The sequence below is a fragment of the Capronia coronata genome (genome assembly GCF_000585585.1).
Source record: "Capronia coronata CBS 617.96 chromosome Unknown acBCG-supercont1.7, whole genome shotgun sequence".
Taxonomy (NCBI): domain Eukaryota; kingdom Fungi; phylum Ascomycota; class Eurotiomycetes; order Chaetothyriales; family Herpotrichiellaceae; genus Capronia; species Capronia coronata.
The window spans coordinates 1,442,769-1,470,672 of NW_006912899.1; the positions used below are offsets into that span (position 1 = coordinate 1,442,769).

The 27,904-nt window shown below is 52.9% G+C and overlaps 12 protein-coding genes across 12 annotated transcripts; 6 read left to right on the forward strand and 6 right to left on the reverse strand.

Annotated features, from left to right (window-relative positions):
• Window positions 1–231: 231 nt before the first annotated feature.
• A1O1_08081 (phosphoadenosine phosphosulfate reductase) lies at window positions 232–1,149 on the reverse strand (the record flags this gene model as incomplete). The annotated part of the gene is made up of 1 exon (XM_007728944.1): window positions 232–1,149. The coding sequence occupies one exon, from the start codon at window positions 1,147–1,149 to the stop codon at window positions 232–234; it is 918 nt and encodes a 305-aa protein (XP_007727134.1).
• Window positions 1,150–2,538: 1,389 nt separating this feature from the next.
• On the forward strand, window positions 2,539–3,990 carry A1O1_08082 (phosphoserine phosphatase; the record flags this gene model as incomplete). The annotated part of the gene is made up of 1 exon (XM_007728945.1): window positions 2,539–3,990. The coding sequence occupies one exon, from the start codon at window positions 2,539–2,541 to the stop codon at window positions 3,988–3,990; it is 1,452 nt and encodes a 483-aa protein (XP_007727135.1).
• A 378-nt stretch (window positions 3,991–4,368) lies between these two features.
• On the reverse strand, window positions 4,369–6,009 carry A1O1_08083 (uncharacterized protein; the record flags this gene model as incomplete). The annotated part of the gene is made up of 5 exons (XM_007728946.1): window positions 4,369–4,450; window positions 4,512–4,585; window positions 4,658–5,548; window positions 5,636–5,683; window positions 5,956–6,009. The coding sequence occupies 5 exons, from the start codon at window positions 6,007–6,009 to the stop codon at window positions 4,369–4,371; spliced, it is 1,149 nt and encodes a 382-aa protein (XP_007727136.1).
• A 1,591-nt stretch (window positions 6,010–7,600) lies between these two features.
• Window positions 7,601–10,027, reverse strand: A1O1_08084 (uncharacterized protein; the record flags this gene model as incomplete). The annotated part of the gene is made up of 1 exon (XM_007728947.1): window positions 7,601–10,027. One exon carries the CDS (start codon window positions 10,025–10,027, stop codon window positions 7,601–7,603), a length of 2,427 nt encoding a protein of 808 aa, XP_007727137.1.
• Window positions 10,028–13,088: 3,061 nt separating this feature from the next.
• On the forward strand, window positions 13,089–15,122 carry A1O1_08085 (uncharacterized protein; the record flags this gene model as incomplete). Its single annotated transcript, XM_007728948.1, has 1 exon — window positions 13,089–15,122. One exon carries the CDS (start codon window positions 13,089–13,091, stop codon window positions 15,120–15,122), a length of 2,034 nt encoding a protein of 677 aa, XP_007727138.1.
• A 313-nt stretch (window positions 15,123–15,435) lies between these two features.
• A1O1_08086 (uncharacterized protein) lies at window positions 15,436–16,821 on the reverse strand (the record flags this gene model as incomplete). The annotated part of the gene is made up of 1 exon (XM_007728949.1): window positions 15,436–16,821. One exon carries the CDS (start codon window positions 16,819–16,821, stop codon window positions 15,436–15,438), a length of 1,386 nt encoding a protein of 461 aa, XP_007727139.1.
• A 668-nt stretch (window positions 16,822–17,489) lies between these two features.
• A1O1_08087 (uncharacterized protein) lies at window positions 17,490–18,134 on the forward strand (the record flags this gene model as incomplete). The annotated part of the gene is made up of 4 exons (XM_007728950.1): window positions 17,490–17,714; window positions 17,884–17,946; window positions 18,025–18,074; window positions 18,125–18,134. The coding sequence occupies 4 exons, from the start codon at window positions 17,490–17,492 to the stop codon at window positions 18,132–18,134; spliced, it is 348 nt and encodes a 115-aa protein (XP_007727140.1).
• Window positions 18,135–20,240: 2,106 nt separating this feature from the next.
• On the forward strand, window positions 20,241–21,863 carry A1O1_08088 (uncharacterized protein; the record flags this gene model as incomplete). The annotated part of the gene is made up of 1 exon (XM_007728951.1): window positions 20,241–21,863. One exon carries the CDS (start codon window positions 20,241–20,243, stop codon window positions 21,861–21,863), a length of 1,623 nt encoding a protein of 540 aa, XP_007727141.1.
• Window positions 21,864–22,594: 731 nt separating this feature from the next.
• Window positions 22,595–23,253, reverse strand: A1O1_08089 (uncharacterized protein; the record flags this gene model as incomplete). Its single annotated transcript, XM_007728952.1, has 3 exons — window positions 22,595–22,729; window positions 22,791–23,095; window positions 23,238–23,253. 3 exons carry the CDS (start codon window positions 23,251–23,253, stop codon window positions 22,595–22,597), a joined length of 456 nt encoding a protein of 151 aa, XP_007727142.1.
• A 923-nt stretch (window positions 23,254–24,176) lies between these two features.
• A1O1_08090 (uncharacterized protein) lies at window positions 24,177–24,905 on the forward strand (the record flags this gene model as incomplete). The annotated part of the gene is made up of 1 exon (XM_007728953.1): window positions 24,177–24,905. One exon carries the CDS (start codon window positions 24,177–24,179, stop codon window positions 24,903–24,905), a length of 729 nt encoding a protein of 242 aa, XP_007727143.1.
• A 279-nt stretch (window positions 24,906–25,184) lies between these two features.
• A1O1_08091 (uncharacterized protein) lies at window positions 25,185–25,577 on the reverse strand (the record flags this gene model as incomplete). The annotated part of the gene is made up of 1 exon (XM_007728954.1): window positions 25,185–25,577. One exon carries the CDS (start codon window positions 25,575–25,577, stop codon window positions 25,185–25,187), a length of 393 nt encoding a protein of 130 aa, XP_007727144.1.
• Window positions 25,578–26,561: 984 nt separating this feature from the next.
• A1O1_08092 (uncharacterized protein) lies at window positions 26,562–27,542 on the forward strand (the record flags this gene model as incomplete). Its single annotated transcript, XM_007728955.1, has 3 exons — window positions 26,562–26,694; window positions 26,841–27,415; window positions 27,471–27,542. The coding sequence occupies 3 exons, from the start codon at window positions 26,562–26,564 to the stop codon at window positions 27,540–27,542; spliced, it is 780 nt and encodes a 259-aa protein (XP_007727145.1).
• Window positions 27,543–27,904: the final 362 nt, after the last annotated feature.

Consider the following 27,904-nt stretch of genomic DNA (forward strand, 5'->3'; position numbering starts at 1 on the left):
GACAACAGCCCCTTGAATAGAGCCACTCCATAATTCAATTTTTGATCTTCCTCTGATGCCTAGAGGTGCAAGATACGTGTCGCAAGATCCTTCATGTCGTCCATAATGCTGTGCAGTGTATTGCTGCAGGATTTCTCCAAGCCATCGCTGATGCAGGTCCCTTTTCCCCGAACGCCGACGCTATACTGAAATAGAACAAGAGCAATAATCAATCTCCAACTCGAACATCATTCATGTTTCGATGCGGACCTTCTGCAACGCCTGATCCAAGGCTTCCTGTTCCCTTTTCTTCTCCTGTTCCATCAGGAACTGTGCGTACTTTGATCGCGGGTTGTGAATGCCACATTCGCTCTTCGGTTTGCCCTTCCACCGACCGGCGCGCTCGTCTTCACCTTCCCTGACGGGTTGGGTCGAGTGCCAGTCGCCGACACTCTTGTACCCCTGATCCAGAAGGGCGTTGTAAGGGACTTCATTCTCTTTCATGTATTGTTGGACCTGTTGGAAGCTCCAGTTGGCCAAGGGGTTGATCTTGATCAGGCCAGCCTCGTCAACCTCGATGATGTCCAGTGATCCTCGGGCACCACCTTGGCTTCTTCTCCTGCCGGTCAGGACAGCATAGGCTTGCAGTTCCCGGTATGCACGCTCGGCCGGCTCCACCTTGGCCAAGTAGTCATACCTCTCCTCATCAGTCTCCCACAGCTTGTCTCCATACTTGGCTGCAAACTCTTCTGCGGTCTCGGCACCTTCTGGCTTGAATGTGTGGATGTTGACGAGAGGGTACTTGGCCCGGACCTTTTCTACCAATTCCAAGGTCTCGGAAAAATGGTGGAGGGTGTCGATGAAGATCAGGTCAACCATCTGAGGGCGAGGGATCTTCAACTTGGAGAGCATGTCCAACTGGACGAGGCCTGTCAGACCAAACGCCGTGGTCTGGTAGAGATGTGGAAGGGTGGTGATACACCATCGAATGATCTCGGGAGGTTCGAGGAATTGCAATTGTCGGTTGAGGAATTTCAGGTGAGGCTTGGTGAAGTATACCTCAGGCAGTCCCAGCTCACTGTTGTTGCCGCTGGCATATCCTGAGTCGGCCCCCCTCAAAGAAGGGCTGCTGTCGCTGCTCCCACTGGGAGACTGGGTTCTGGAAGACATGTTGAATGGACGAGGACTGTGTGGCAAGCAATACTTTGGTACTGGGGGGAGATGAGGTAAATGGGACAAAACTTGAAGGAGCAGACAGCTTGAAAAGAGATCAAGTCGGACCAGGCAAAAGAGAGATGATGAAAGAGCTGGAACCCTCCCCCTACCTACCGTATTTTTACAAATCAACGCGCGCAATAGTAATATCATCGTCGAGCACGCAATTCTGTCTGTGGATCAGCTTCCGGATGTCGAGAGCCTCGCCGGGCACCGACTGCCGGTGCGATGATGGAAAATAAGAAAAAAAGTCGAGATCGGGCGGTCACGTGCAATCACGCCATCGATGGCAAACTTGGGTGATGAGAGCTCGCGCCTTTTCATTGGGCCATCGCCAACCTCAGCAATGTCATTCCTGTCGCCTTGCTTCGATCGAGATGGGTCAACTGGGACATTGCATCGTTTAGACTCCATCCAGAACCTGGCTGGAATGGTGCTAACATTAGGCCCGTCTGTCCGGGCGAAGCAGCTTCGGCAGTCGGTGACAAGCGCAGGCAGACTCGGAGGTGACCAAACCGCTTGCTCAGCCGTTTGTCTATGAGCACCTCATCTAGCCAAGATTGACGAATTTCCGGACGCGGTGGATGGTAGGAAGATGCCTCTGCCAAATGCCAGAGCTGAGTCGTTGGCAATGAGATGTCGTCAGGGTTGATGTCGTGATCAGAGGCATTTCAAAAAGATCATGATGCCTGGGGATGCCGCGGGGATATCTGTCAGCGAGTCACGTGCTCAGGGTCCACGTGAGCTCGGGCACGTGTTCATCATCACGTGTATTCTCGCGTCCTCAATCGTGGGGGGCATTCGCCTCTATCAGCTATCTACAAGAGCAAAAGTCGGTTGAAATGTCAAGGAAAGAGAGTATCGGTAGATCCCTGACCATCCAGCCAAATATGAAGTGCACAACTATCATTTCTATGGCATAGAAGTCAGTTTAGGCGTTGAGATCCAGGGTCTTTTAGGTCAACATGGCACCGCGTCTGCGACCGGGCGGCGGGACGCTGATACTATCTTCTAGGAAGAGCTTTAACACCATCTATGAGGAATCCTGAGTGTGCACTACTATACGAAGAGCAGGAATGCTGGCGTCCGTCAACCCGTCTGTTGATGGTTCTTGCCCTCGACTCTTCATCTGTTTATGCTTTGGGTTCCTGCATTGGTCTGGCCGATGACGTCGCCGTGCAGCTGACAGCCTGCGCCTGGCTTTTTCCCTTTTTTCCCTTTCTCAATCAGCCGCAATTGTCAACTGCACGCGTCTGTCCTTCGCGAACACGCACACGAATACCCACCAGAGCAGACGCAGACGCAAACCCGCATCACTGCAGGGGTCAGCGCCTGTGGACAAGCATGGCGTCTCCTCCTCCTCCGCGCTCCAGGAATCTCAGCCTGGCGAAAGAGACTCTAGCAGGTAGCTCCTATCTTGACGATCATCTCGAGTACAAGTCGCATCAGTCAGGACCCTCAACGAGCATCGATGGCATCCTCGACCAGCCTGACAGAAGTCTTCGGAATACCTTGTCAAGCACCTCGCTCGTGTCGAGAAGATCCATCAGTGCAATCAGTCCATCGCCTATAATGACTCAAGATAGCGGGACTGTCTATACAATTTCTCATACCAACTGCGTCCGGGAGCCTGGCGATGCTGCCAGACTGGTCGCCACGATATACTACAATTCAGCCTCTCCCAGACACCCACATATCCATCCCGACCAGTCTCCTCCTGTGCGACCAACGGACCCATACCCAATGCCTGAAATAGCAGAGGGTTCAGCACCGACCACAAGCTTCTCTGAGTATCCGCTGGAACCGCCTGCTCCAGAACCCGAACCGCTCGACCATCTCTACGGAGCTTACATCTCTCAACTGTGTTTGACTCACTTCCTTGCCACCCTCGACAGTCTTCTGATACACAACAAATCCGAGGAACGACGACTCATCACTTCCCATCGATGTCTTGCGCCTGACCCGGTCAAGCCTAGGGTCGTGGAAGTGACCTTTTCGCCTCCTCCAAACCCCGAATACCTTCCCTCTTCACTCATCTCGAAACACGAGTCGATCTACAAGTTTGAGCGAGAATGGAATTGCGAGATTGTGTTGCAGCCGTCGACCGTGTATCGTCGTCACAAACGCCTGTGTGTGTTCGACATGGATTCCACCCTGATTCAACAAGAGGTGATTGATGAAATCGCCGCTTTTATTGGCGTGAAAGAGGCCGTGGCGGCCATCACTGAGCGTGCCATGAATGGCGAGCTGGATTTCGCCGCTTCGCTTAAGGAAAGGGTAGCCTTACTGAAAGGTGTCCCTAGCCATGTCTTTGAGCATCTCAAGCCAAAACTCGTCATCACCCCAGGCGCAAGAGAGTTATGCAAATGTCTGAAACGGCTCGGTTTTACTCTGGCTGTCCTGAGTGGCGGGTTCCAGCCTCTTGCCGAGTGGCTCGCAGGTCAACTCGGGCTGGACCACGCTTTTGCCAATCATCTGGTCGTCGACCCTGAAACCGAGACGCTGACTGGCGAACTCGACCCGGCTCATCCGATTGTTGATTCCCAGCATAAGCGGAACTTGCTGATCAGCCTGGCCGCCGGAAGGGATATCCCATTGGCGCAGACCATGGCTGTCGGTGATGGAGCTAACGACATTCCCATGCTCCAGACCGCAGGGTTGGGCGTGGCATGGAGGGCAAAGTCTAAGGTCCAAATGGAAGCTCCTGCGAGATTAAACATTGGGGAAAGCATGCTCGATTTGATCTATTTGCTGGGCCTGACCAAGGAGGAGGTCGACGAGCTTCTGAAAGATTGAAATTGATTGAAGCGAAGCGGGGTCAGTTGAGTGGATGATATATTCACTCGCGCTACATCAAGCCCTTGACAGGTCCAGAGTGCTGCGAGACACGAGTACAACGGAGGTATGATTATGGCAGACATTGCATGGAAATCCCCCAGTGCAGCTGTATCTCTACCGTCGGACAGAAGTATGAAACATCGGAGCTGCCATACAGCTGTCATCCAAATGAGCATGCATCATGTTTTGGCCGCGATCTCCGTATTTTAACTCTTTCTCGTGAGGACGATATTGTCACATGAGCAGCGAGGTCAAGAAGCAGAACCACCTGGGCTGGCTCGGCCTCCTCACCGGATCACTGCAGCTTCCAAATATCCAACGACAGACTGGCAAACCTCACAAATGATACTGTTGCGGGTTATTGACCTTGATTCCCGATCTCTCCCAAAAGCCCTCGACTGCCATATCCTCTTGGCCACTAGACGCCCATGTCAGCTTTGTGTCTAAACATAGGGTGGATTGGATCAGTCAAAACTTACTCCTGCTTCTCCACGATTGTGGGCTCCGTTTGACCTTCGGCCTCGTTGGGATTGCGGAAGATGACATTATATTTCTGGCGTATTGGTCAGCAGCATATCTTGGGTAGCCCACGAGAGCGACTCGGAGAGTGATGTCTTGAACCTACCATGCCCAACGTCATATGGATGGCCGCGGGATTCTTGACATAAGTCTCCGTGGGTTCCTTTCCATCGATCAACGCCCTGACATTCTTCGCCACAACCGCAGCCTGGCCCATGCCGGGCCTTGCGGCCTTTTGCACGCCCGTATCAGCGATATCACCGAGCGCAAAGATATGCGGGTACTTCGGATCGAGGAGCTGCAGGGTCGGGCGGACACGAACGAATCCGTTCTCCGGGTTTATCAACGAGCCGGGACTCGAGGGTTCCAGACCGGCCACCAAGCCGTTGTTAGGTCTCTGGCCGGTCGCCAGGATCACCAGCTCCGTCGGCACGGTGGTGCCGTTAGTCAATTGGACATCGAACGGCTTGGCCGCGTCGGTCGGGAACCCCGTCGGCGGGACGACGACGCGCGTGCCCGTGATCAGCGTGATGCCCAGCTCGGCGAAGCGCTTGGCGATCAGCTCGTGGAATTTCTCGTGGAACTGCGGCATCACGCGCGCCCGCGACTGCACCACCGTCACCTTCTTGTCCGGGTAGTATTCCTTCAGGTCGGTCGCCATTTGCACGCCGACCGCGCCGCCGCCGGCAATCAGGATCGACTTGGCGCGCTTGACCGCGTCCTGGTGCCTCTGCAGGTACTGCACGGCCGCGGCCTTCTCGTCGTGCTTCATCCCGGCCGGCTCCGCCAGAGTCGTCCCCGTCGCGAGCGCAAGGTACTCGTACGGAAGCTGCTTCGACCCTTGCCATTCGCGGTCCAGGTCGAGGTGGCGCGGGTGCACGGTCACCACGCGCGCCTGGATCACGGCGTGGTTGGCCGCGTTGGGCAGGCCTGAGAAGAGCCCGCTGTAGGGGATGAATGCCTTGTGTTCCTGGCCTGGGACGATGGCGAACCGAGGCTGAGAAGAGATATCGTCATGTCAGATCTGCGAGTTCTGGACTTTGGGGATTCTGGACTTCTGCACTGAAGTCGATTGGAGACTTACAAACGTGAAGAGATGGTGGAAATGGCTATGCGGCTCGATCAGAAGGACCTGTAGAACACATTTGGCTCAGTATGATATGACAGGACAACTGACAAAAGGAGTGAACAGAAACAACATATAAGAAGAAGCTTCCCTCACAGAAAGAGGAGCAGCAACAACTCGTTCATCAGGTACATGTAGGTACTCACTCTGTGTGTCGAAGGTATTGTCTGTGCAAGCTCCTTTGCTGCAGCCTAAATACATACGTCCGAATTAGCTTTTTGACTTCCATAATAGCCCTCCTGGAAGAGGGAAAAAGGGGAGGGGGTTTGGTATCATACCCGTCCAACATAGGACCCTCCGACGACCACGACATTTTTGAGAACAGTAGTCATATTTCTGTATTCCGTCGTATTATACTGGCTTTCCCAGAAAAGAGAAAGTATGCTCCGGGCTGTATGTTCAACCTTCCTGGCTGGATGACCGAAGCTTGTTAAACAGCTTTTTACCTCTGCCTCTTGGTCATCGGGCACAAATCGAATTCGGGATTTGGATATTTTTTCTTTCAGGACAGGAGAGAATGAACCAACAGTAGTAGCAAAGGAACTCAAACCAACAACTAGGAAGATCAAGTGTAGTATAAGTAAAAACAAACCGGCTTTCCACATCAATCGATATAGTCTATACCAATACAACTACTAATAGCACCATCACTTTCAATCAGATTTGTATCCTCCACGACCCCGATATACGGGCCTTATTAAGATACGTCGTACCGTTAGTTGCTCGCGCCACGCTGCCCGCGGAAACCGTTCCGCCGCAATGATTGGCCACGATGGATCTGATTAGATAACTTGTTCGGCGTTAAGCCCTTTTTGCTCCAGTTTTCTTCGGCCGAGGATTGCCGGCCCGCGCCACCAGATAGATACAGAGTAGATCAGGTAGATAGACACAGAGTAGATAGATAGATACTTTAGGTAGATAAGACAGATCAGATATACCGTACCTAAATGTTATGACTAGGTTGAACGACCTACGTACATGGATGGTACTCTGTATACCTTAGCTTAGTGTGAGTGGGTGTCGCAACCACGACGGGGCTCAACTGAAGCCGATGTTTATGGCCGAGATTTATGGACGATCGGACCTAAAATCGCAAAGTAGGGTACCTTGGACGTACCTACCTAGGTATACTCCGGCATCGGTGAAGGAGTACTGTACGAATTCTTGTTTACATTGTCCTTCGGTCTCATATTCTCCGGCGCTCATTGATGCTGGGTACCTATACTAGTACCTTACGGTAAATGCAATAATTCAAGACCGAGCAGTTGACAAGGACCAGGCCATAGCCCCGAACCCGGTCGCCTACGGACGCTTTGCATCGAATCCTCGGGCTTGCCTAGTACCGGCGACGGCGACGGCGATGGCATAGTCAATCACATCAATCCACCGCTCGGGAAGCGGATCCGGTGTATCCTCGAGAGGCGTGCGGCAACGCAGGGCGTATCACGCATATATTTATCACGTCAGCTTCCCCGGGCTTTCATAGCTACAACAAATGGACAGAAGCTTGTTTCTTTCAATGCGTTGCAAAAGCTGGTAATATTGGTTTGAGCTCGCTCGCCAAGGTCGCATCTCATACAGGACAGGATAGAGCAAAAGAGAGAAGAAAAAGAGGGAAGAAGCAAAAACACATGCATGCTTGTCCGATGACACAAGAACGAGCAATGCCAACACCAATGTGATCCCAGGCCATACCATGCCACGCCACGCCTCGCTTTGTCCTTGTAACTCCAGCTCTTTAGTGGATATCCAGCTTCGATACAAAATGACATGTAGCCAAGGGTATCCATCCGTTCGCCTCAGCAGCCATTCAAGCCAGGCTCATTACCATCAAAGCTGACCAAGATAGAGACAATGTCGTCTCTGCACCAACACCCTTTGGATGCAAATCCTCGCTTTTCCTCTTCGAACTCGTCCCTCGGATTAATCTGATGTGCCGCCCACAACCTGGCCATTACCGTTGGTGATGCTGAATGCTTCAAAGTCCGCAATAAGGTGAAGATTGCCGGAGCCAACGTCGACTGTGGAGTTGGAACTGCCATTCGTCTGGGAGGCGAAAAACGCTTCCATTCGTTGCTGCGCGTCGATAGCCACGCTGATGGTGCGGGATTGCTGCAGGACATACAGAACCACAACTCTGGCAAAGTCAAGCTCTTTGCCACTCGCAGTCGTTGGCAAGCCTGCATCAGAACCACTGCTGTCTCCAGCTGCGCCAGTGGACCCTGGGCCTGCGCTTGACTCGGTCGGCGAAGGGCCCGAGCCTGCTGCCCCAGTCACGCTGGTCACAACTGCGACGCCTGCGGCGCTCGATGTGCTGGCACTTGGTCCAGGAACCGCACTTGAGGACGTGGCTTGAAAGACAATTCCGTTGGATGTGCCGACTGTTACGCTGCCCTGTCTCCTCTCCATGCGCATCTCTTCATGAACTCGAGCAGGCATGGTGACTTCGGGAGCAAAGGACATTTCAGGAAGCACCGCAACTCGGTCATTCGGGAGAGGTTCCAGACCAGGCACGATGATAAACCGTCTCGTTTTCGTTCCTTCACCAACAGCGCTGGTGTTGAAGTCGACCAGAGAGTTCTCACTCGTGCATGAGAGATTGTTGGAGGAAAAGACCGAAAGAATCGTGGACACGTTCAAAGGTATGTCGAACCGAGTCTGGCCATCAGAAAGAGGAGGTAATATGGATTGACCAAGAGTTGCATTCTTGTATTCGATCGATCCGTCTTGCATGGTCTTGATCACGCAGTCGTCGGTGCTTCCAGGATCGTCACACTGACTACCGGTGAAGCCATTCGAGCAGATGCAAAGGCAGGTGTTGCCATTCAAGATGCTGCTGCCCCCGTTGTGACAGGGGTGGCTGCTGGCACAACCGCTGTCTTTGTGGTGCTCTTTGGGTACAAGAATTAGAAAGACGGGGACTAGTACAGCAGCGGCAATCAGAATGATGACAAGGACAACCAGAGAGAAAAATAAGGGCAGTGTTAGACCACAACACTTCCGTCTCTGCTTGTGGGTGGCTTGAGATTTGGACAAATCCGTGGTTGAGGCATAAGCGCCGTCTTTTTCGCCCAGAGGCCATTCTGTGTCTCGTCGGGTTGTAGGAGTTCCTCCCATTGCTGGCGCCGGGAAAGCTGAAATCATATCCGACATGGTGGAATGCCGGTTGGTAGCATCCAGCCTGTCACTACTGCCGAACATGTCCAACATGCCCAACCGACTGGCTGTCTTGCCTCTGTCCAAGTTTGCAGCCAGTCGCGTCGCTCGTTTGATCAGATCCGCCAGGCTTGTCGTACTCCCCCGGTTTTCAGATTCTTTTACCGCATCCATGTCCAGCCTGGGAGGCCGTCGGCCAGGAGGAATCTTGCTGCTCATTGATTGTTGTTCGATGCCCAGTCCAAGCAGGTGATTGGTGGACTTGCGAGAATGTCCCGAGGCCGGGGGTTGCTCCAACATGTTTGTGGATGCTATTGTCTGAGGAGACTTTGGGGTCTGAAGAAATTCCGTGTCTGCAGAAGGCGAACCTGGAGGGGAAGTATCAAAGGGCATCCGCACAGGTGTGTAGCTTCGCGATCCAGAGGTGGCAGATCTGCTTTCGGTAGGTCGACCGTTGATGCCCGCAGCCACAGCCGCACTGATGGCATTCATCGTCGCGGTTCTGCTCGTCTGGATCGGCACAGACGGATTCTCCGGTACCTCCTGCTCTAGATGACTGGCACTATTCTTGATGGTGGTCATGGCAGGTTTCGCTCGCTTCCCAAGACTTGCCTGACGCACAATCTGTGGACTTTGTTCTGGAGAACTCGGTCGACTGTGCTCAGGACTTGGCCCAAGGCGATCTTCAGGTCCAAGAACCTCGCTCTCCGCATAGACTGATCCAGAATACGCTCTTGGAGTTGGGAAACCTCGCGATCTCGATGCGGGGGTCGTCCCTGCGCTGGGAAACCCATCCGCTACCGATGACATGTACGAATCGTGCATGTTGTATCTGCGACCAGGAGATTGCCAGGGTTCTTGCTTGGCTCTGCTCGACCGAGATGCAGGAATAGGAGGCGCCGTGGGGAATATGAAGTCTTGGATTAGCATGCCACTCGCCGCAGGCCTCTGCTGTTGACGTTGCTGGCCGCCATATCTGACTGGCGGCGGCGCCACACCGACACCGGCTGGAACCTGCCTAGCATTGAGCTTGACATTGGGCGCAGGTCTAACCGAAGGGTGAGGAGGGAAGTCTTGGTGTTGCTGGTATTGTTGATATTGCGACGGTTGAGAATATTCGTAGATCGGCTCAGGATGCTTGTAGTTGGGATAAGCAAAGTTCGTCTGGGTCCCCTTGGGCCGAGGATGATCCATGGTCGCAGTGAGGAATTATGGTAGAGGTAGAGGGCTTTGAGAGTTGTCGCGACAGCTTCAGCCTTGTTGTAACAGTGGTAGGTCACAACTGCGGACAAAGGGTATCACAGAAGGTCGGGCATGTTCCTGGCATGCGACCGATCGGCAGTGTGAAGGACTGCGCTCGACAGTCAGCCATTGATACCATCAACACATTCACTCCACGTGTCCAGTAAGGTTTACTCAAGCTTCACTTGAGCACCTTCTTGCTGTCAGTCCCCGAGGTGGGATTGCATACCTTTCCGTGTGCAATATTCGTCCGACAGTCCTCTCTCTCAATTACTGATTGCAGCAATTCAAGTAATAGTAGTCATTATCACGCAGCTGCGCCGTTTCTGAAAAACCGGTCGACTAGTCGCCTGCGAGGATTGTGGATGGAGAAACGGCCGAAGCGAGCCGTGAGACTGAATGCGCGTGAGGTGGGTATGAAGGGATAGAGACGGTGAAGGTGGCTATCAATTCGACTTCGACGTAACGGTGTTAGGTCAGATCGACAGTCGGTGAGAAGTAAAGAGAAACGAAGTCGGCTTTGTGAAGTATGAACGAGCGACTCTTGCGCTGCAATCGCCGGAATGTACCCACGGGGTAGAAATGTCGTATCCAACGAGAGTTCTCGGCAATTGAGACCGAAAGAGAAGAGGATGATCAAGATATGGGTGAGGCACTGAAAGGAAACGGTGAGAAGGGAACGACGAGCGAAGCGAATGATGAGTGAACTTGAAGTGATCGAAGGTGAGTAGTAGAGAAGTAGTAGTAGACACTGCAGTAGACACTGCAGTAGACAGTAGACAGAAGGTAGATTGGTGTAACGGCGACAGCAGCAAAGAGTCACAGCAGCTGGACGAAAGCGTGTCAGGAGTCCAAATCATGTCTCCATGTCCATGTTTCCCTCCAGCCTGGTTCCTGGTTCCTGGTTCCTTCATCCTTACCATCAACAATCCCTCCAATCGATCACTACCGGCCTCGGGTTCTCACAGCGGCGTGTCCATGCAGCCATGCTCAATCCTCCAGGGTCCCTGGCCGTGGACTTCTTTAGTTTGCACGCATGCCCGCTTCATTGGCTCGGTCCCCTGTCAAACCACGGCTCGATGAGCCCTTGACACGTTCGCGTGCTCAAGAAGCGGCCCTCTGTTAGCTTCACCTCCACCACCAAACACCGCTAGACATGGGCCAGCTTCCATTCTGAAACAAGAGCCTCCTAAACCATTCCTCCCTCTCGCCTCCTACGCCCGCCGATGCCGAGTCTTGAGAAACACGTTCAGCTGCAGCCATCCTTGGCTCGCTATCGAGTCACAAGAGCAAAGACGCGAATACAGGGAAAAGGGGTATAATGATGATGGGTTAACATTCAAGAGTTGGTCTTTACGGCAATGCGGCAACGTCGGAACTAAAAAGAAAAAGATACATTCTCGCACGGACAGAGGGTCTCCCATCTACCCCAGAAGTGCCAGTGATCGGACCATCTGGAGCATTGACAGGCGGCCGCGGCCACGAGAGGGACCAAGCGTCCACCAGGTTTACTTGTTCTTAAACAGACAGCACACACAATGCAACTCATCTCGACCTGATGTCGTTCTTCGATACCGTCAATCAATTCAATGACAAAAAATACCACTGCCTGCCTAGAGCCTTCAATCATGACCGAGACACGACGCGTCTTGCGCAAACGAACAAACAAACCCGGTGACTTGCCGAAGGACCTGTGGTGGATCACTAGTTGGATCATGAGATGGTCATCCTTATCACGTTTGTTTGACCCGTGTCCACCTCGCTTCCACCGGCCCCAACCGGCCTGATCCTCTGGAGCCTCGAGGCGCTTTACACTCCACCGTCCACAACTTTATCAAGATCATTTCATCTCATCTCATCTGGCCGATCGCAGTTTAAGTGTCCGCCACGGCACGTTTTCAAGATTACGTCTAGGGCCCGTTTTCAACGTCAAAAGTCCACAAGCGATGTAAGCATGTGCTTGAGCTCAATGCTGGTGTTCGCTTCTGTGGGCTGTTGCAGTGAAAAGGGACAATTGCCTCTTCATGTTAAGATCGACGCGCTATCATGCTGATATCGGTCGCATGCATTCTTCCTTGGGGAAAGATGGGTGTCCGTCCGCTGCGTGTTGCAGCCCACTCATCGATCAACTTTTGCTCGATAAAGTCTTATCAACCGTCAATTACTGAGTGCTACTGCGCTGATTTCAGAGCTCGAGATCGTCCCAGATGCAAGAGATGCGTAACGATTGATGTCAGAACAGTCACATAGGGCCGCCATCTACATGCTCTACGGGGTTATAATCCAACGCCGCCAGACATTTGAAGGTAGGGGCGATGAGATATGTTCTGCAGATGTGTTTGTTCCGGCGAGCCATCGATAAAGGCCGTATCATGGCAAGTGTCGGCAGATTGACCTGCCACAGTAAGTCGAACCTGCCACAATCCACCTCACACATGGCTTGATTTGTACAGTTTGCCATCATTGGACTTGCCATGTTTGGCGGTCTCATGGACTGTCCTGCTCCGGTTCCTCCTCTTGCATTCTTCCCAACCAATTCATCGCTCGTTGCTGTCTGCGCTTTGGCCGTAGACGTCCGTTCTTTGCCCCAGAGGTACGCCCAGTCGTCAAATACAATCTCGTTTGACCCTACATACGTTTACATCGACCGAACCAGCAGCATGGAATATTCTCCTGGCTCGATCCCCTCGACCAACTCTTCTAGCGAGTCGGCACAATCGTACCTTCTACCTGGGACTCCAAAGCGTACGTTGTTGGGCTCAATCCCGTGTTACTTCGCTTCCAGAAGCAAAGGGAGCCTGCATACTAATTGGGAGACCATGCAGCACCGTTCGACCCTCCTCGAAGACGTTCTTCCTTGTTCTTCACAAAGGTTTTACAGCATACGCACTCTCCCAAAACTCCCGGAGCCAAATCTTCAAACTCCTCCGGAATCCCACAGGCTGAAAGTGGACCTACGAAGTCCAACATTGGCCGTAAGAGATTGGCTTCCCCCTTAACAAGATCAATCGTCATGCCAGGTCATGTTGCACAGATGCAAAGACTTTTCCAAACAGCAAAAGCATCCCTGCGACTTGACGTTCGATATGCCGTCTCACCAAACGGTGCTATTGACTCCAGGCTCCCCTCAACTCCCGAAGAGGGTAGTACTGAGAGGATCGATCTTTCGGTCACGTCCAAGGAGCAGGGTTCAGAGACCCCTTCTCAGGAATGGAGATATTCCCGGGCTCCAAGGTTGCTTGCTGAGTCAGATGTGGATGTTAGGGAGCCTTTCCCAGATGCATCTCCCCAGTTACCGGCCATACACTTCCTCAACGAGGATCAGAATAGCATGTCAGTTGCTGAACCACCAAGCAGCGGCTTTACTTCGCATGTGGACCATACAGCCATTTCTTGCCGGGAGACGGATGAGGACTTTCTGCCCTCCTCACCGCAGCAGCTGAGTACGAGTGACCATATTGATGGACAAGATGATTCCTCATCCGCGGCTGCGCTTGAGGGACCTCTGACGGAACTACGAGTAACCGGCGATGATGATATGGACGTTGACCTTGCAGATGAGTCGCCTCTTGTCAATCATCTCAATCGCCGGTCCCGAAATACAGTTGTTGATCCACAGCCATCTCCCGGGAAAGAGCGGATGATCATGTTATCTGCTCCGGCAAAAGCAGCGGCGGACTCGGCAAGGGTCAAGCGAGGGATGTTAAGCGGTCTGTTTCCCAAGCCTCCAACGCGCAATGAAGGTGATGCGCCCCTGTCGTCTCCAAGATCGCAGCAGTCCCGCGAGCGTGCCGCTACGCCATGTCCAGATCCTCTGCTTCATGAACGAGGACCTGTGGTCCTTTGCCCAGATCCAGGATTGCACTATGGGTCGTGTACGCCGAGCACATTCGGTTACAGTAACGTGACCCCAAGTCCTAACATGCAGTCTCATCACAGCCATCGGCACGATCCCCATCAAGGCATTCCCCAAACTTTGCTGCCCTTCAACCGGGCCACAGCAACTGGTAGTCCGGTGCCAATGTTGAAGGTCAAGTCACCCCCACCTTCGCCTGGACAGATAAGGCCTCATCATCGCGATGCTCATGATGCATGGCACAGTGCTCCACATGGCAGCCATGGTCAACAGCCGCATCGCCACCGCGACCTGTTGAACAGAGACCGCCCACGTACCGCTGCCGAAAACTTTCGACCAGGTTGGTACTATGCAAGAGATAACGCACAAACGTCCATGCCACCAGGCCCGGCAATGTATTCCTTCTCAACAGCTGCTGCCAAAGTAGACGGACAAGACCCAGCGCCTGATTCGAGGATCCGGGACTCATACAGGACTGATACTCTGACCCCGCTGGCTAGGCCTCCTACCCGTTTTCGAAAGAACGGAATGGTCGCCCTGGCCAGTGCTCGCGGTGTTGGCAAATACTACGGAACACCTGCTTACGGACCCAGACCGCCCAGTCGATCCCACCACCCAAGGCCAGTGCAACTACATGGTTCCCAGATGTTCCGAAGCAGTCCTCCGAGATCGTCCCCAGACTCTATTCCACATCCGCATTTAAGAAAACGCTCGCGGGAGGTCGAATCGCCCACAATCGAGATTTTGGAGGACGAGCCCCTGGACCCGAAGCTAAGACTGGAAGAAGGGGATGAGGTAATTGAGGTCGATGACGAGACAAGAGCTGCCGTCCGCATGAGTCTGTATGGTGCCCCTGCTCCAATTACGCCCAGTGAGGCTGGGAGAGGCTTCAAGGAGCTGAGTCCAAACGTCGTGGCCTGGAGGAAAGGCACCCGCCCTCCAGGAAGCAGAAAGAAGAGACGGCCAAGCTATTGGGATGGTGATCTCGAAGAAGTCGTGCGAAGTCCAGCAGCAAGACATGTCGTCAGTTCGCCCGTCAAGAAGGATGACGTGAAGTCTCAGCAGGCAGAGGTGGAATTCCACGAGGACTCGCCAACCAAGGAGATGATAATAGATGACGAACCGGATGCCTTCCCAAGAATGGCAGACGAAGGTGCGGTCCTGCGGGACAACGTGCAGATGGTGAGTTAGCTACTAAGCTCAACTCGCACGCATGTGTTCCAGCACAGAAGGACAGAAGATTGCCTATGGATCATGCGATAGTACTCGATATCGGTAGTTTACCATTCGTCAAACGTTACGATAGTGCGGTATTGTAGTATACCCGCCCTCACGGCACCAGAAGCCATCAAGATGTGCTCTCGCACCTGTAGAAATGGGAGGATTCACAAGTTCAGACTCTGGCTGACTTGAAGCGTACATCAGATAGTATTTGCCTCTGTATCACCGCTTTCAGGCCTCTCCGTCAGGTCAGGCTAGGAGGCCTTGCCAGATGGTCTACAAATCAATCCAGCTTCAACACTCTCGACCGTGGTTCGGGGGCCGCAGCTGAAGGGGACAATAGAGACTGTCTCCTCGTGGATGTCTTGGGGCTACGTTTGGTGTTGGAGGTGGAGGTGGAGGTGCCATGGCCCTTTCTAGGTTGACGCACATCTTCTTCATCCGGAGCTCCCATGACTGTCGTGATGTCTTCGTCGCCGTGGTTGTTATTGACGTCTTCAGGATCCTCGTACATGCCATGTACACCCAATTCGCGCCGGAGCCGCCAAATCTCCCGCTCTAGACTGTCAAGTGCAGACATTGTAGATACGAGGTCTGGGATGGTCGAGGATACGGAGGTGTGGAAATGGCTTTGGCACTGGCGTAGGGCTGGGGCCACGAGGATGCCGTACCATCTTACAGGGTCTTTGGATTCTTTCTGTTTGGTGTTGGTGTTGGTGTTCGGCGATGGTTTGGACTCAGACGAAGTGCTAGATGTCGAGATATTTTGTGCAGATGTGGTGGGAACGGTCGTCTTCTCGTCGGACGAGGGGGTTGACTCAGGTGAAGGCGCGTCCTTCTTCTCGCGCCCGCTTGTCAATGTGGAGGTGGTGGAGTACGAGTTGTAAGAGAGGGTGTTGGCAACGCTCGGAGCACCCGAATGTTCGATTCCACAGGCAGCGTGCTTGGAGCTTGAGGGTGATGAAGACTGGCCGTTGTGCCAGAGTCGGGATCGCCGTTCGGCGTCTGCATCTGCACCTTCGCCTGCATCTGCATCTGCGCCTTCTTGTTCTTGGCTCAGACCTTGCCCAGCAGTTGGGGGAACCGAGGCGGTCGGCGGTGTATAAACTCCTTGCAGCCTTGTGTCTCCTTCAGCTCCTGACCCCTGGTATACGTTTCGCTCCGCGGAGCCTCCGTTTCCTGCGGATTCGTAGCCAACCTGGGCTACCTCTTTGCTGTTTGCATCTGACCCGGTGCACCTCCCGTCTTCTCCCGCTGTTGAGGTTTCACTGCTTGTTCCGCCACCCTTGCTCTTGCTTTGGCTCTGCACAATGTGCACCCTCTTCAAGGCTTTCATGCGCTTGTCATAACCTTCTTCTCCATATCGTCTGCCTGGACCAAGTATTGAGTTTCGGTTGGCCTGCGCCAGTGCGAAGAACCCTGCAGAGAAGTCCTGGGATAGCTGCTCGCGGAGCCGGGTGTAGGTGTCTAGCATGTCCAGGTAGGATTCAAGAAGTGTATCAAGTCTGTCTGAGAGCTGTTCCGTTCCCGTGTCATTTTTGACTCCAGTCTCTTGCAGCGGCGGGTCTAATGTTCCGTCCTCCTCCTTTTCTGATACTGGTATGGAGTCTTCCTTTGGCTCAAGACTCGGTGACTGACTCGAGGGAGGAGACGGGAGCGAGGACGCCATGTTCGCGGAAGATCAGTTGATGCTGCTCCTGCTGCTGCTGTTTAGAGACAGTACTGGTAGTACATCAATCGCGACAAAGTAGAGCCTTCATTCTGCGAAATGAAAAGGGGCCTCGTATACTTGTTTGCTTGACCATCAACAACACTGTCGCGCATTACTGAATTGCCATTGTAGTGTAAATGTCGAGTTGCGGACACTCGGTCGTATCGGCGATTCCAGGCCGTTGCGCCGACGGCAGACATTGACGCAATAGCAGCAGCAGCGAATAATCGCCGCTCCGAATATTGTTTCCAAAGGTGCCAGGCTGCTGTAGTCATTCTTCCGAGTTCTTTTCCAGTTTGTACTTTGTACTTGTTACAATCCATATACGCCCAAGTCTCGGGTTTGAAGTCACAAGTCAAGGTTTTTAGGAACTACGGATCTACGGGACAAATTGACTCCCCGGTGGCCGTCTTTTCGCATCTGCACCGCGACCCCACGAAATCAGCTGTTCCCATCTCTTCAAGTCTTCTTATATATCACGCCACTCCGCCGATTCAATACCATAGCGATACAATCCAGATCGCAGCGGGCACTCCACGCACCTCTGTCCCTGTCGCGCTCTCTCCACGCATCGCTTGACTCCGCACCGAGCCTTTCCGACATCCCCGGTTCCCCGTCTGCCAGGCATGGCCTCCGCGGTCCTGACCACCGCGGCCGACACGTCTGCGTCTACGGTGCGGTCACTGTATCGGTCGCTCTTGCGCACCTCGAACCAATTTGCGAATTACAACTTCAGAAAATATGCTAGGCGGAGGACGAGAGATGCTTTCCATGAGCATCAGCACGAACAGGACGCCAGACGGGTACAAGAGTTGGTGCAGAAGGGGTTGAAAGAGCTGCAATCGATGAAGGTGAGTCGACTGCGCATGGCGTCAATCGACGGGTCTTTCCAGGATGGGAATGGCACAGAACGACATCCCCAATCCTCGGGCCCTGTTGCAAGCAAGCACTCGATGATTCTTGAACCCACGAAAACATATGTTACACGGTGCATTCGGGAGCTGACTTTGGGTCTTCTAGCGGCAAACCGTGATCTCTCAGATGTACCAATTCGACAAGCTCGTGGTGGAAGGCGGCGCATCGGTATGTTTCCCCAACTGTTGAGGTTGCTTTGCTCAAGTGACTTTCCTGCGCTTGGAGCATGTTCTAATATCTCTGCAGGGCAAGGAAACAGGAGGCCATGGTGGTATCATGCGACAGAAAGACACAGGGTATGGTTTCCAACTCCCGGCCTTGAGATCCCGGTTGCTAACTCTCGCAGGTGGGACTGATGTCTGATGCATGCTGTTCCTTTTGTCAACAGTTTGTGTATAATATTCGTTGTTTGCGCTTAGATGGACACTTCTGTCGACATGGCATAGTACAGACAACTCTTGTGATACCAACAAGACTCTATTTCTCTGCTCCCTCCTTCCTCTCTTCCTGTCTTTCTGTTCTGGTAGAGCATCTCGCCTGGTCTTTGCAGCTTTGTGTGTGTCTTGTCCTGTTCACACTCTCCAGTATTTATTTAGGTATGTTTTGAGTTGTGGTATTGCAAACTGTAGTCATCCTCATCTCCCTCATACCTTCCCCCCTTCCCTCCTCCCTCCTCCTGTCTGATGTCTCTTGACTGGTCGGGCCCCGTCTTCACTGCCCTGTGACTGGCTCATCGGTGAAATGTTGATCCAGCCCGACCGGCTACTCCCGTTCTTAGCGTCTTGCTTTTGCTTGGCTTCTTCGGTAAACCTTCCCTTTGTATGCCTGCATCTGTTAATATCATTTCTCCAGACGCGTAGAGAGTAGATTCCTCTTTGTAACTTCATCAACAACCATCACTTTCATCCACAGATCGACAGGACAGAACCTGTATCTTCCCTTCAATATCATATCGCAGACTATCTCACAGACAAACAGACCTCTGAGACACAACCAGAGAGCATTCCCAAAGGAAGGGAGAGGAGTTCATCGTCATGGGTCCGGTACGTTCTGTCTCCAAAGATCGGCTGGATGCCGTTGCAAAAGCCACAAAGTCTACGTTTCTTCGTCGCCTTCCCAGCCGCGATATCCTTGGAGTCACATGTTGTCATCGTCGTCGCGGTTGTGGCTGTGGCTGCGGCTGCGAGGGGCTCGAAATCACATGGCGTCGTCGACCCCCGGAACCGCCAGCGCAGCTCACTTCAACCTCAAAGCCACAACATTCGCTACCAGATTTTACTTTCACTTTTCCTTTTACTTCTACACCAAACCCAACCACACCACCAGAAGCAACGGCAACAGCAATAGCAACGACGATATGGCTGGACGTGGAGTCGGACCACGCGAAGGGGGCTCACGCCCTGATTCGTTCGAGTGTGCCGGCTGCGGGAGGGACTTCACGTTGAAGAGAACCCTCTATCGACACTACCGAGACCAGCATCCCGCCCTTGCTGGAGATCAAAAACACGATCCCAGCTGGATCGTTCCGATCCAGGGAGGGAACGGCGGCGCGGCGAACGCACAGACTGCTCCGGCGTCTGTTGCTACTACCCAACCTGCCGTTCCAGTCGGGGCTGGTCAAGGTGGTGTCGTGTTGGGGGCTTCTCTGCCGGGAAGTATCCCTTCTGCAGGCGGCAGCGGCGTTGCCGCAGCTCCTCACTCGTCTGGTCCGCTCTCTCGGCCTCCAGATCTTCCTGCTTTTGCTTTCTCCCCTTCTCCTTTTGCCGTCCCTTCCTCCTCGGGTCCTCCGGCTGCTGGCTTTTCCTTCTCCCGCCCTTCTTTTCTCTTCTCCTCCGGTCCTTCGTTTTCGGCTGGCCCTCCCTCTCCTCCGCCTCAAGCTGCTCCTCCTTCTCCCCCTCCGGAAGTTCGTGTCAATTTCCCCCCTGTATGTCCTGAGCTGGCCTCAACCTCCATCAGGCCCGGCAACTGCCAATTGAAGACTGTTACTAACGGAAGATAGCTTCGGTCCTCGCGCTCGACGAGGAACCAGGAACACAACGCGGCCGCCCGGAACCGTGCTGGGGGCATCGACTTCGACCCCACCGAGGGCTTGCCAGTGCGCAAGTGGGAGAGGGCCACGGTCCGAATCAACCAAGATGCCCCTGCCGATCCCACCCAAGGCAACGGCCAGGGTGCACAGAATAACAGCAATTACCCATGGGAAGAGCTTCCGATGCCTTCTTGGGCCAATTCATTAGCTCCAGAAGCACGGGTAAGCACCGCAATCTCAGCATTTGCACGATCCCAGCACTTTCTCCTACCTGTTCTCGGACAAGTCTGTCTGGACGATTGGCCGTTGACGGCCGTCATTGCTGCTTTCCACAAAGAACCTCCTAAACAACGTTGATTTGATCACATGCTGACATGTATCCCGCCATTAGGAACGCCTTCGCAGATCCCGCATGGGCAACACCAATGCCACGATGTCCGAATGGGACCGAAAGACCGAAGAATGGATACCAGCCAGAGAGATCGAGGCCAGAAATGCCCGTCTCAAAGCACAGCATACCTCCGGCGTTCCAGAGTCACCAAACTCGCATGAAGAGGATGACAACGAAGATGACAATGACGACCTGTTCGATGCCGACGGCATGCCCACGAAGCGGAGAAGAACAAACCTCGGTCCGCCAGAAAGAGTTTTGGAAATCAAGAAATGGACACCCATTGATCCAGCCATTGCCGAAACTCTACCCGAACCAAAATACCTTGCTGATCGTCGACCTGGCATGGAAAGCCTCTACGGAGGAGCATACAAAGCCACAAATGGTTTTGGAACGTTGGGAATCAACGCTGGCATCATGTCGGCTGCTGTCGGCTTTGACTTGGGAGACGGCTCAGGCTTAGGAAATGCTTCAGGCGTACTAGGCTCTACAAGCACGGCACCTGAACCTGCACCTGCCCCCGTCCGACGGAACATGCCTCCGAGGCGCAAGAAGAAGAAGCTCGGCGGTCCAGGACGAAGAAAGGCCAATCCGACACCTGCTGGAGAGAACAACCCTGCCATAGCAACAGGAGATATCACGATGACTCATACATCTGAGGGAGACAACACTCAGTCGGCTACACACACTGGTGAAACAGACACACATTCACAAGGGGAAGCGGATGGATCAGGAAGCGAGAGCGAAGGCGAGGGCAGCGAGGAAGGCGAAATTGAGGATGCTGCAAAAGCACATTCTGATGCCACCGCACACACTGCAGATCTGCAAGCAGACATTCAAGCAGCACAAACCGGAACTACAGGCACTGCAGCACACTCAGATGTTACGGCACCAAGCACAGCAGACACCGAGATGCACGAGGCCACATCTGCTGATTTATCTTCAACTCTCGAAACCAGTCAAGCACCGACCGCTAGACAACAAGCGGCGGAGGATGTGGCGATGTCTGAGTACACTCACATCAAACCACAGCCAGACTCAGCAGAGCCCTCGACAGTCAACGCTGCAGAAACAGAGACCGCATTTTCGGGTCTAACTGTCTCGGATGTAGTTCAAGCAGATGCAAATGCAAATGCAAACGCACCAAACAATCCAGCAACGACTGTTGAACCTCAACTTGAACCCGAACTTGAGGCACCAGCACTGGACCAGAATCCGCAGGCCACAGCGGTTGCACAATCTACCAGCAATGGAGAAGCACCAACTCTCGAACAGAACCCGCAGGCCACAGCGGTTAGCGAACCAACCACTGAAGACGTCAAAACTGAAGACGAGGTTGCCGCCACGTTCGAACAGGTCGATGAGCAGACAACAGCTCAAGACCAGAATCAAACCGAACCCACTGAGTCAGTCATAGTCACAGGCACAGATACTGATATGAACGATGCTCAGCCCACGGGTCCGGCACAGCCAGAGCAGGAAGCAGCACAAGCTCCAGCACCAACACCAATGCAGGTTCAGACGCAACCAGGCGAAGAACAAGAGCACCCACAGCAAGATGCTGATGCTGATGCTGCACCAGAGCAAGCACAGGATACTGCTGGAGAGGTTGATCTGCTTGGGGGTTTGGAAGCTGCTGTCGAGAAGGAGCACAGAGCGTTGTAGAGACCATCGATGGATGGCGGACTGGGAGCGTGGATTGATGCTGACCAAGTCAAGGCGGATGATCGGGGGATGATCGGAGGATGAAGGATGCTGGAGATGTTTTTGCTGGAGCTGAGCTCACACCAGAATTCTTGCAGTTTGCTCACAAAAGGAGTTCAAACGTTCACAGATGGAGTCGAGCTGAATGGAGCCGGAGCCAGGAAGGCTGGCGCAGATGTTGTACGGTATTATTACCCGAGATCCGGGCTGCCTTGCTTTCGCAAAATGTGTTGCTTTTTTCTTTACCAGCTGCATGGAACGGAGGTCAGGCAGGGGCTTGATACCAGCTGAGCTACAGCACCTTCAGAGCTTTGCGAGTCTGAAACCAGACAGATGTTACATGACAGACATTGTACAATTACCAACAAAAGTTCACAAACAAATCAGTGCACAGCATGATTCTCCATTTGGGTTCATTCTCAGAGATACCATTGTAGCCTATGGCGCGTGAACTCCTGATGAACTAGGTCGGCAAGTCCATGCATAAGCAAGGACACCACCATACCTCGACCATATTGAAGGGGTTTTTATGGATACAAAGATGAGTTTGGAATCCCCCGTTTCCAACTCCCGTGCTCTCGATGTACTCTTTTTCCATCAGCACCATTCTTCCCCGGTTCGCTCTTCAGCTGCACAACAACCTCCCATTATCACACGCTTTGTGGTTCCAGGCATGTTGGATGACGACTGATCTAGTCGAATGGGTTGGTGCGAGTGCCCCAGTAGGTGAGGAACACGCTGAGGCCAACAGTTTCCAGGAGACGAGAGAGAACGCCCACGGCAACAGTGTCAATGGGTCGGTTCTCGACGACAAGAGCGGAGATGAGCTGAAATCAAAGTTAGTCTGAGTTCCTGAGGTATTGGAGCAAGTGGGAAGTTAGCACATACCGAAGGGCTGTACGAAGCTGCGAAGACCAAGCCTCCCAAATAGGCCGCACCCTTGTAGCTCAGTGTGCCGGTGGCATTGATCAGAGCAGCAACACCGTAGGTCTGAACAGCAGAACCCAGGATGGAGCTTCCCCAGCTAGCAGCAGCGGTGGCAGTCTCCTTCGACTTGAAGAACTCTTCTTTGCTGTCGGCAGCCTTGGCACGCTGGTAGACATCGCCGAACAGAGGGGCCAACACTCCAGCGCCGGAGATTTGGTTGAAGACGACGCCCAGGGCGATCGCAGAAGGCTTGACAGGAGGGAGATCTATGAGGAAAGAGATGTTAGCTTCATGACTTCTTTGAAAGAGTGCTCCTTCGAATCCAAAAAAGTGAGGTACAGTTTGAGCTTCGAGGTGACGTAGCAAGAAATGGACGGGGCAGTCCGGAATCAAGGGAACAGAACGTACAGTGTAGAGTGGCCATTGTGGAGAAGTTGTTTGTGAGGTTGATGAAAAGGGTTTGCGATTGAAAGATCTGAAGGTGATGGATTCAGTTGTTTGGTACTGGAAGTGCAGGTGTGTGATGGAAGAGAAGGAGAGTTGAAGACGTGGATTCCAAGCTGCAGGTTATATGCGGGAAGAAAGACAGCGTGTGGTTCCCAAAGTGGCTTTGCAACTCGATGGTGGCAGCAGTTGACTTGGTGAAAGCTGGCCAACGACGCAAACAATGACGACACGTGGGGAGCGCGGGGGTAATGACTGGAAATTACTGCCTCTCTCAACAGAGTGAAGACGGATACTGTGTGTTTTGAAATGTAATGACACCTTCTTTAGCGACACCGCCGATGATGTCAGTGCCGAGGGCTGGCAATTGAGCATCTGACGTTGTTGGAGCAGGAACCTTCTCGTTCCCGATCGGGTTCAGTCGATTTCGCAATTTCGTTTGTGGGTTGCAACTGATGATGCTGGTCATTATGTTGACCAGATCCACTGCATTGTCTGTCCTGGATTCCAGTTCATGGTTTCTACGACCTCATACTTCGATACACCTACTTGAAGATCACAAGTCTGGCGCCGTCTCTTTAGCTAGAATCTAAGGCTACCCCGGACTCCGTATCCGCAAAGCTTTCGACCAATCATCTCTTTCACAGCAGCAGCCTCTTCCAACTGCGTCTTTCCAAGTTCCCATGTTCGAGGAGTCACAGTAGTGAGTGTTCTTTGTGATGTTCACCTATAATAGACCATGTGCTACTCAAAGTTGAGAGTTCTTATGATCGATCTGATTGATTGAACTGCGAGATGTGATTGCGCGTTGTTGTTTAATCAATCGCACAAATGAGCCTGAACGCCAGTGTGAGGTGAAAATTGATACATACCACCAACTCCAGTGACGAGAATCCAACAACAATGCCGTCCTCACGCTCTCCGTCTCCTGAAAACGATCTCTTTTCTATATCCACCACACTTGTCCCTGAGCGGGAGAACAAACCCGCCACCACCACCGGTCTCACTTTCGACGATCTGCTTCCCAGCAACACTCCTCTCCTCCTACATGAAGACCTTCGAGAAGGATGTGGCGGGCAGTTGTGGCCTGCTGGAATGGTGCTGGCGAAATACATGCTTACATATCACAAGACGGGTTCTCTGCTGGGAAAGTCGATCATTGAGATTGGCGCAGGCGGAGGCCTGGTCGGGCTAGCTGTAGCTCTGGGCTGTGATATCGACACCAAGATATGGATTACAGATCAACTACCAATGTTTGCGTTGATGCAAAGGAATATTGCCTTTAATAAGCTTGACGCGAGGGTTGGTGCAGAAATATACGACTGGGGCACGCCTCCGCCTTCAAGCATCCTTCGCAACGGAACCGAGCATCCTGAAATCGTTCTTGCCGCTGACTGCGTGTATTTCGAGCCCGCCTTTCCTCTTCTATTACAAACCCTGAAAGACCTCATCGGCCCTTCGACGACATGCTACTTTTGCTTCAAGAAGCGCCGGAAAGCTGATATGCGCTTCATAAGGGATATGGTAAAGACATTCAACGTGGAACCCGTCACCTATGCAGGGCGAGACGCAGATCAACGAGAAGGAATATATTTGTATCAGGTTCGAAGAAAGGAGAGGGCGAATCCCTGACGTGAGACTGGTCAGTTTCACCAAAAAAACATTCAATCAATTCTTGCAATGGGTATCTCATTGGTATCTCTCATCATGCCAATCATCCAAATCCCTCTCCCTACAAGAGTTGACCAATGCACTCAACATGAGGCATATCGGTGGTCTTCCGCGCTCGAGGAATCAACCATTCAAAACAGATTAGCCAATGATGCATATCGCTCTCTGTGTCTTCAGTGAGACCGCAACAATCCCACACATGTCCGATATCTCAATCGAGATTCGGGCTGGGTCAGGCCACTAGTAATATCTTCTGGTTCCCCTCCCATCGGTCCCGTGCATGCGCCTGCTTCCCGCTGCCTTTTGTCCGGAGCGACTAGTCAATGTGCCGCGGAGCTTGAGCATGGCGCCTGAGACCTTGTCGCTTATACTTGTCTTGCGTCGCGGCGTGGCAGTCACTGGAGCGCGGTTTGTCCGAGTCCCGCCAAATCGACTTCTCCGAGCTGGTTGGGGGGTGGTGGCTGTCGCGCGAGGCGTTGTTCTGCCGCGAAGACGTTGCATGAGCGTTTGCTTGATGCCCACGGCTCTGCCTCTTGCAGTCGCACCTGTCGAGCCCGGATGGTGAGTTGTTGTAGTGGTAGTGGTGACTGTTGTACCACCTGGGTGATGCCGAGTCTTTCTTCCGAGGACCATTTTGGCGACTGTTTGTCTCTTGATAGGATTCTGTTAATGTATCTTCTTTCAACTTAGAGATGTGAAGTTGCTTCCGTAGTGAGTCATGGGGTAAAGCCTCCAGCGAGTAGGCCTACGCTTTTATGAACATGTCTTTGTTTCGACCGAGCTGGGTTACTTTCTTGATCGTCCAACAATATGACGAGAGACGTCATGTTTCCGGAGTCCAGGGTGGCTGGTCTGGCCAACTCGCCGGGGTGCTATCAGGCATCCTGGCCCTAGTATGATTGTAGGAGGCTGTATGGTGTTGGAGAAAGCAGGTTTTGCTCCACGCCTGCGCATTTGGAGTATGGGATCGACTCGATAGACCCACGATGATGATGGATACAACTACAGTATACTAGTAAGCTGCGTTCCTTTTCCCAGTCTCCAACCTTGGCTGACGCAGGGCAGGATTCGTTTCGGAGACAGTCTGGGATACTCGTCGCAGCACCAATGTCATAATTGGGTGCCACAATCTCATGTCGATCTCCGTGGGAAGCGAGCCGCGTGGGAGAATCGTCCCTGTGGCGGTGCTCTCTGTTCACCACAGTCGCTACTCCTGGACACTGGTCGCGATGGCCTGTACCAGGTAGGGTGTGGGTAGAGCAACAAGTCGCACTGCAGGAGATCCTGTCAAAGGGTGTAGAGCAGTTCAAGCTCACAGCGACCAACCCGTTGCAAACATCAAGGCCATGATATTGGACGATTAGATTGACAGAGCTTACGAAAAGCACTATGGATAGATCGTCTTGCCCGGGGGAGCTTTCATGTTGTGTCCTTCAATGGCAAGAGATAGTGTAGAAAGTAGTGCAGGAGAATCAGCATCTGCACTGCAGTGGGCTGCAGTTCTAATCTTCTCACCGCACGCAACTTGAACGCCCTCACACCCACCTACCTGACGCAGACAACCCATCTGCGGCCCATCACTCGCATACGATTGTTCAAGCCTTGACTTCCTGCATCATGGCTTCTATCGGTCGTAGACCTTGGGCTGTCTCGGACAAGACGACGTTCCTTCGCTCTCGTGAAACCGGAAACCACACTGTGAGCCTTGAACCGACCACCATCCCAGCGAAACATCGTTCACGACAAGGCCGTGAGTCCGGTAGTCGGGCTACAACTCGAGTTTCCAAACCACGAGAGAGCATAGTCAAAAGCCAAGATCCTTGCGCAATACTCGCAGATAGATTCTCAGGCATGACACATAAGGTCCGAGCATGATCTGAAACTAACTTCCCACAGCAAGCCTTGAGCAGTACCGAGAGACCGTCCACGAGGAGGTGACCAAGGACTTGAAAGATGTACAGCAAGACTTAACTTCCAGCATTGATGATCTTACAGTCAAGGTCGAAGAACACTTCAGAAGCCTCAACAGTATCGAAGAGCCATTGCAAAGACCGTTTTTCGCAGAGGTTTTGAATGTACAAACCAAGCCGAACATCGCAACTGGCGAGGGACATCAAGAGAGGCAAGAAGTCCTTCTCAGTGACCGGGTCGCAGCGTTTCGCAAACTGCGGAAAGATAAGGAGCTTACATTATGCAAACTCTGGGAAGACTGGGAAGAAGTCCAATTCGAACTGATCGGCCTGGCAGCAGAAGTCTTTGGCCCAGAATCAATGACATTCGCGCAATCCCGGGAAGAGGATATGAAACCAGGTCAAAAGGAGAAGCTGCAGAAAGCTCTTCAGCCTGTTCAAGGTGCGCACCAACAGGCAAAGGAGTCATCCGGATCTTTGGAGGAAGACCTTCGACATTTTGAAGCGAGCATGCTTTCAATCGCTTCCAAGACCAAAAAGACAATGACGGATATGCAGCAGGTATGTGTGCTTGGGGGCGCGGTCGATGGCCACTGTATTCTGACTCTGCTTGCAGCAATACAACATCCAAAAGAACAAGATTTTCCAGGGCCTTCGACGGCACATCGAATTACTGGCAGCCCTATGAGTAGCTTTCACAGATTGACCGGGTCGTCTGAGAGGGAAAGGGACAATGCTGCCATCGTAAGTCCCTTTGTTGAACGGGTAATAGGGTCAACCTCGTCCAGCATGGATGGTGAGACCACCCCAAGTGAAACGGCTGACCCGGAGTAGCAGGTCCCTACGAGAGAAGAAGTTGATCGAACCGAAAGCTTGAAAAGGGGGACAAAGAATGAGATGCTGTGCCGGATATACAGTATCTTGCGGTTATCCCAGGCTTGTCCGATAAAAACCGTGAATAGCCGGGATTTGATCCAAAGCCACCCTTCGAGCCGGCTTCCGAGCGGGAGCGTCGAACATTTTTCTTCTCTGGACAGAGCCTTGCCTGTG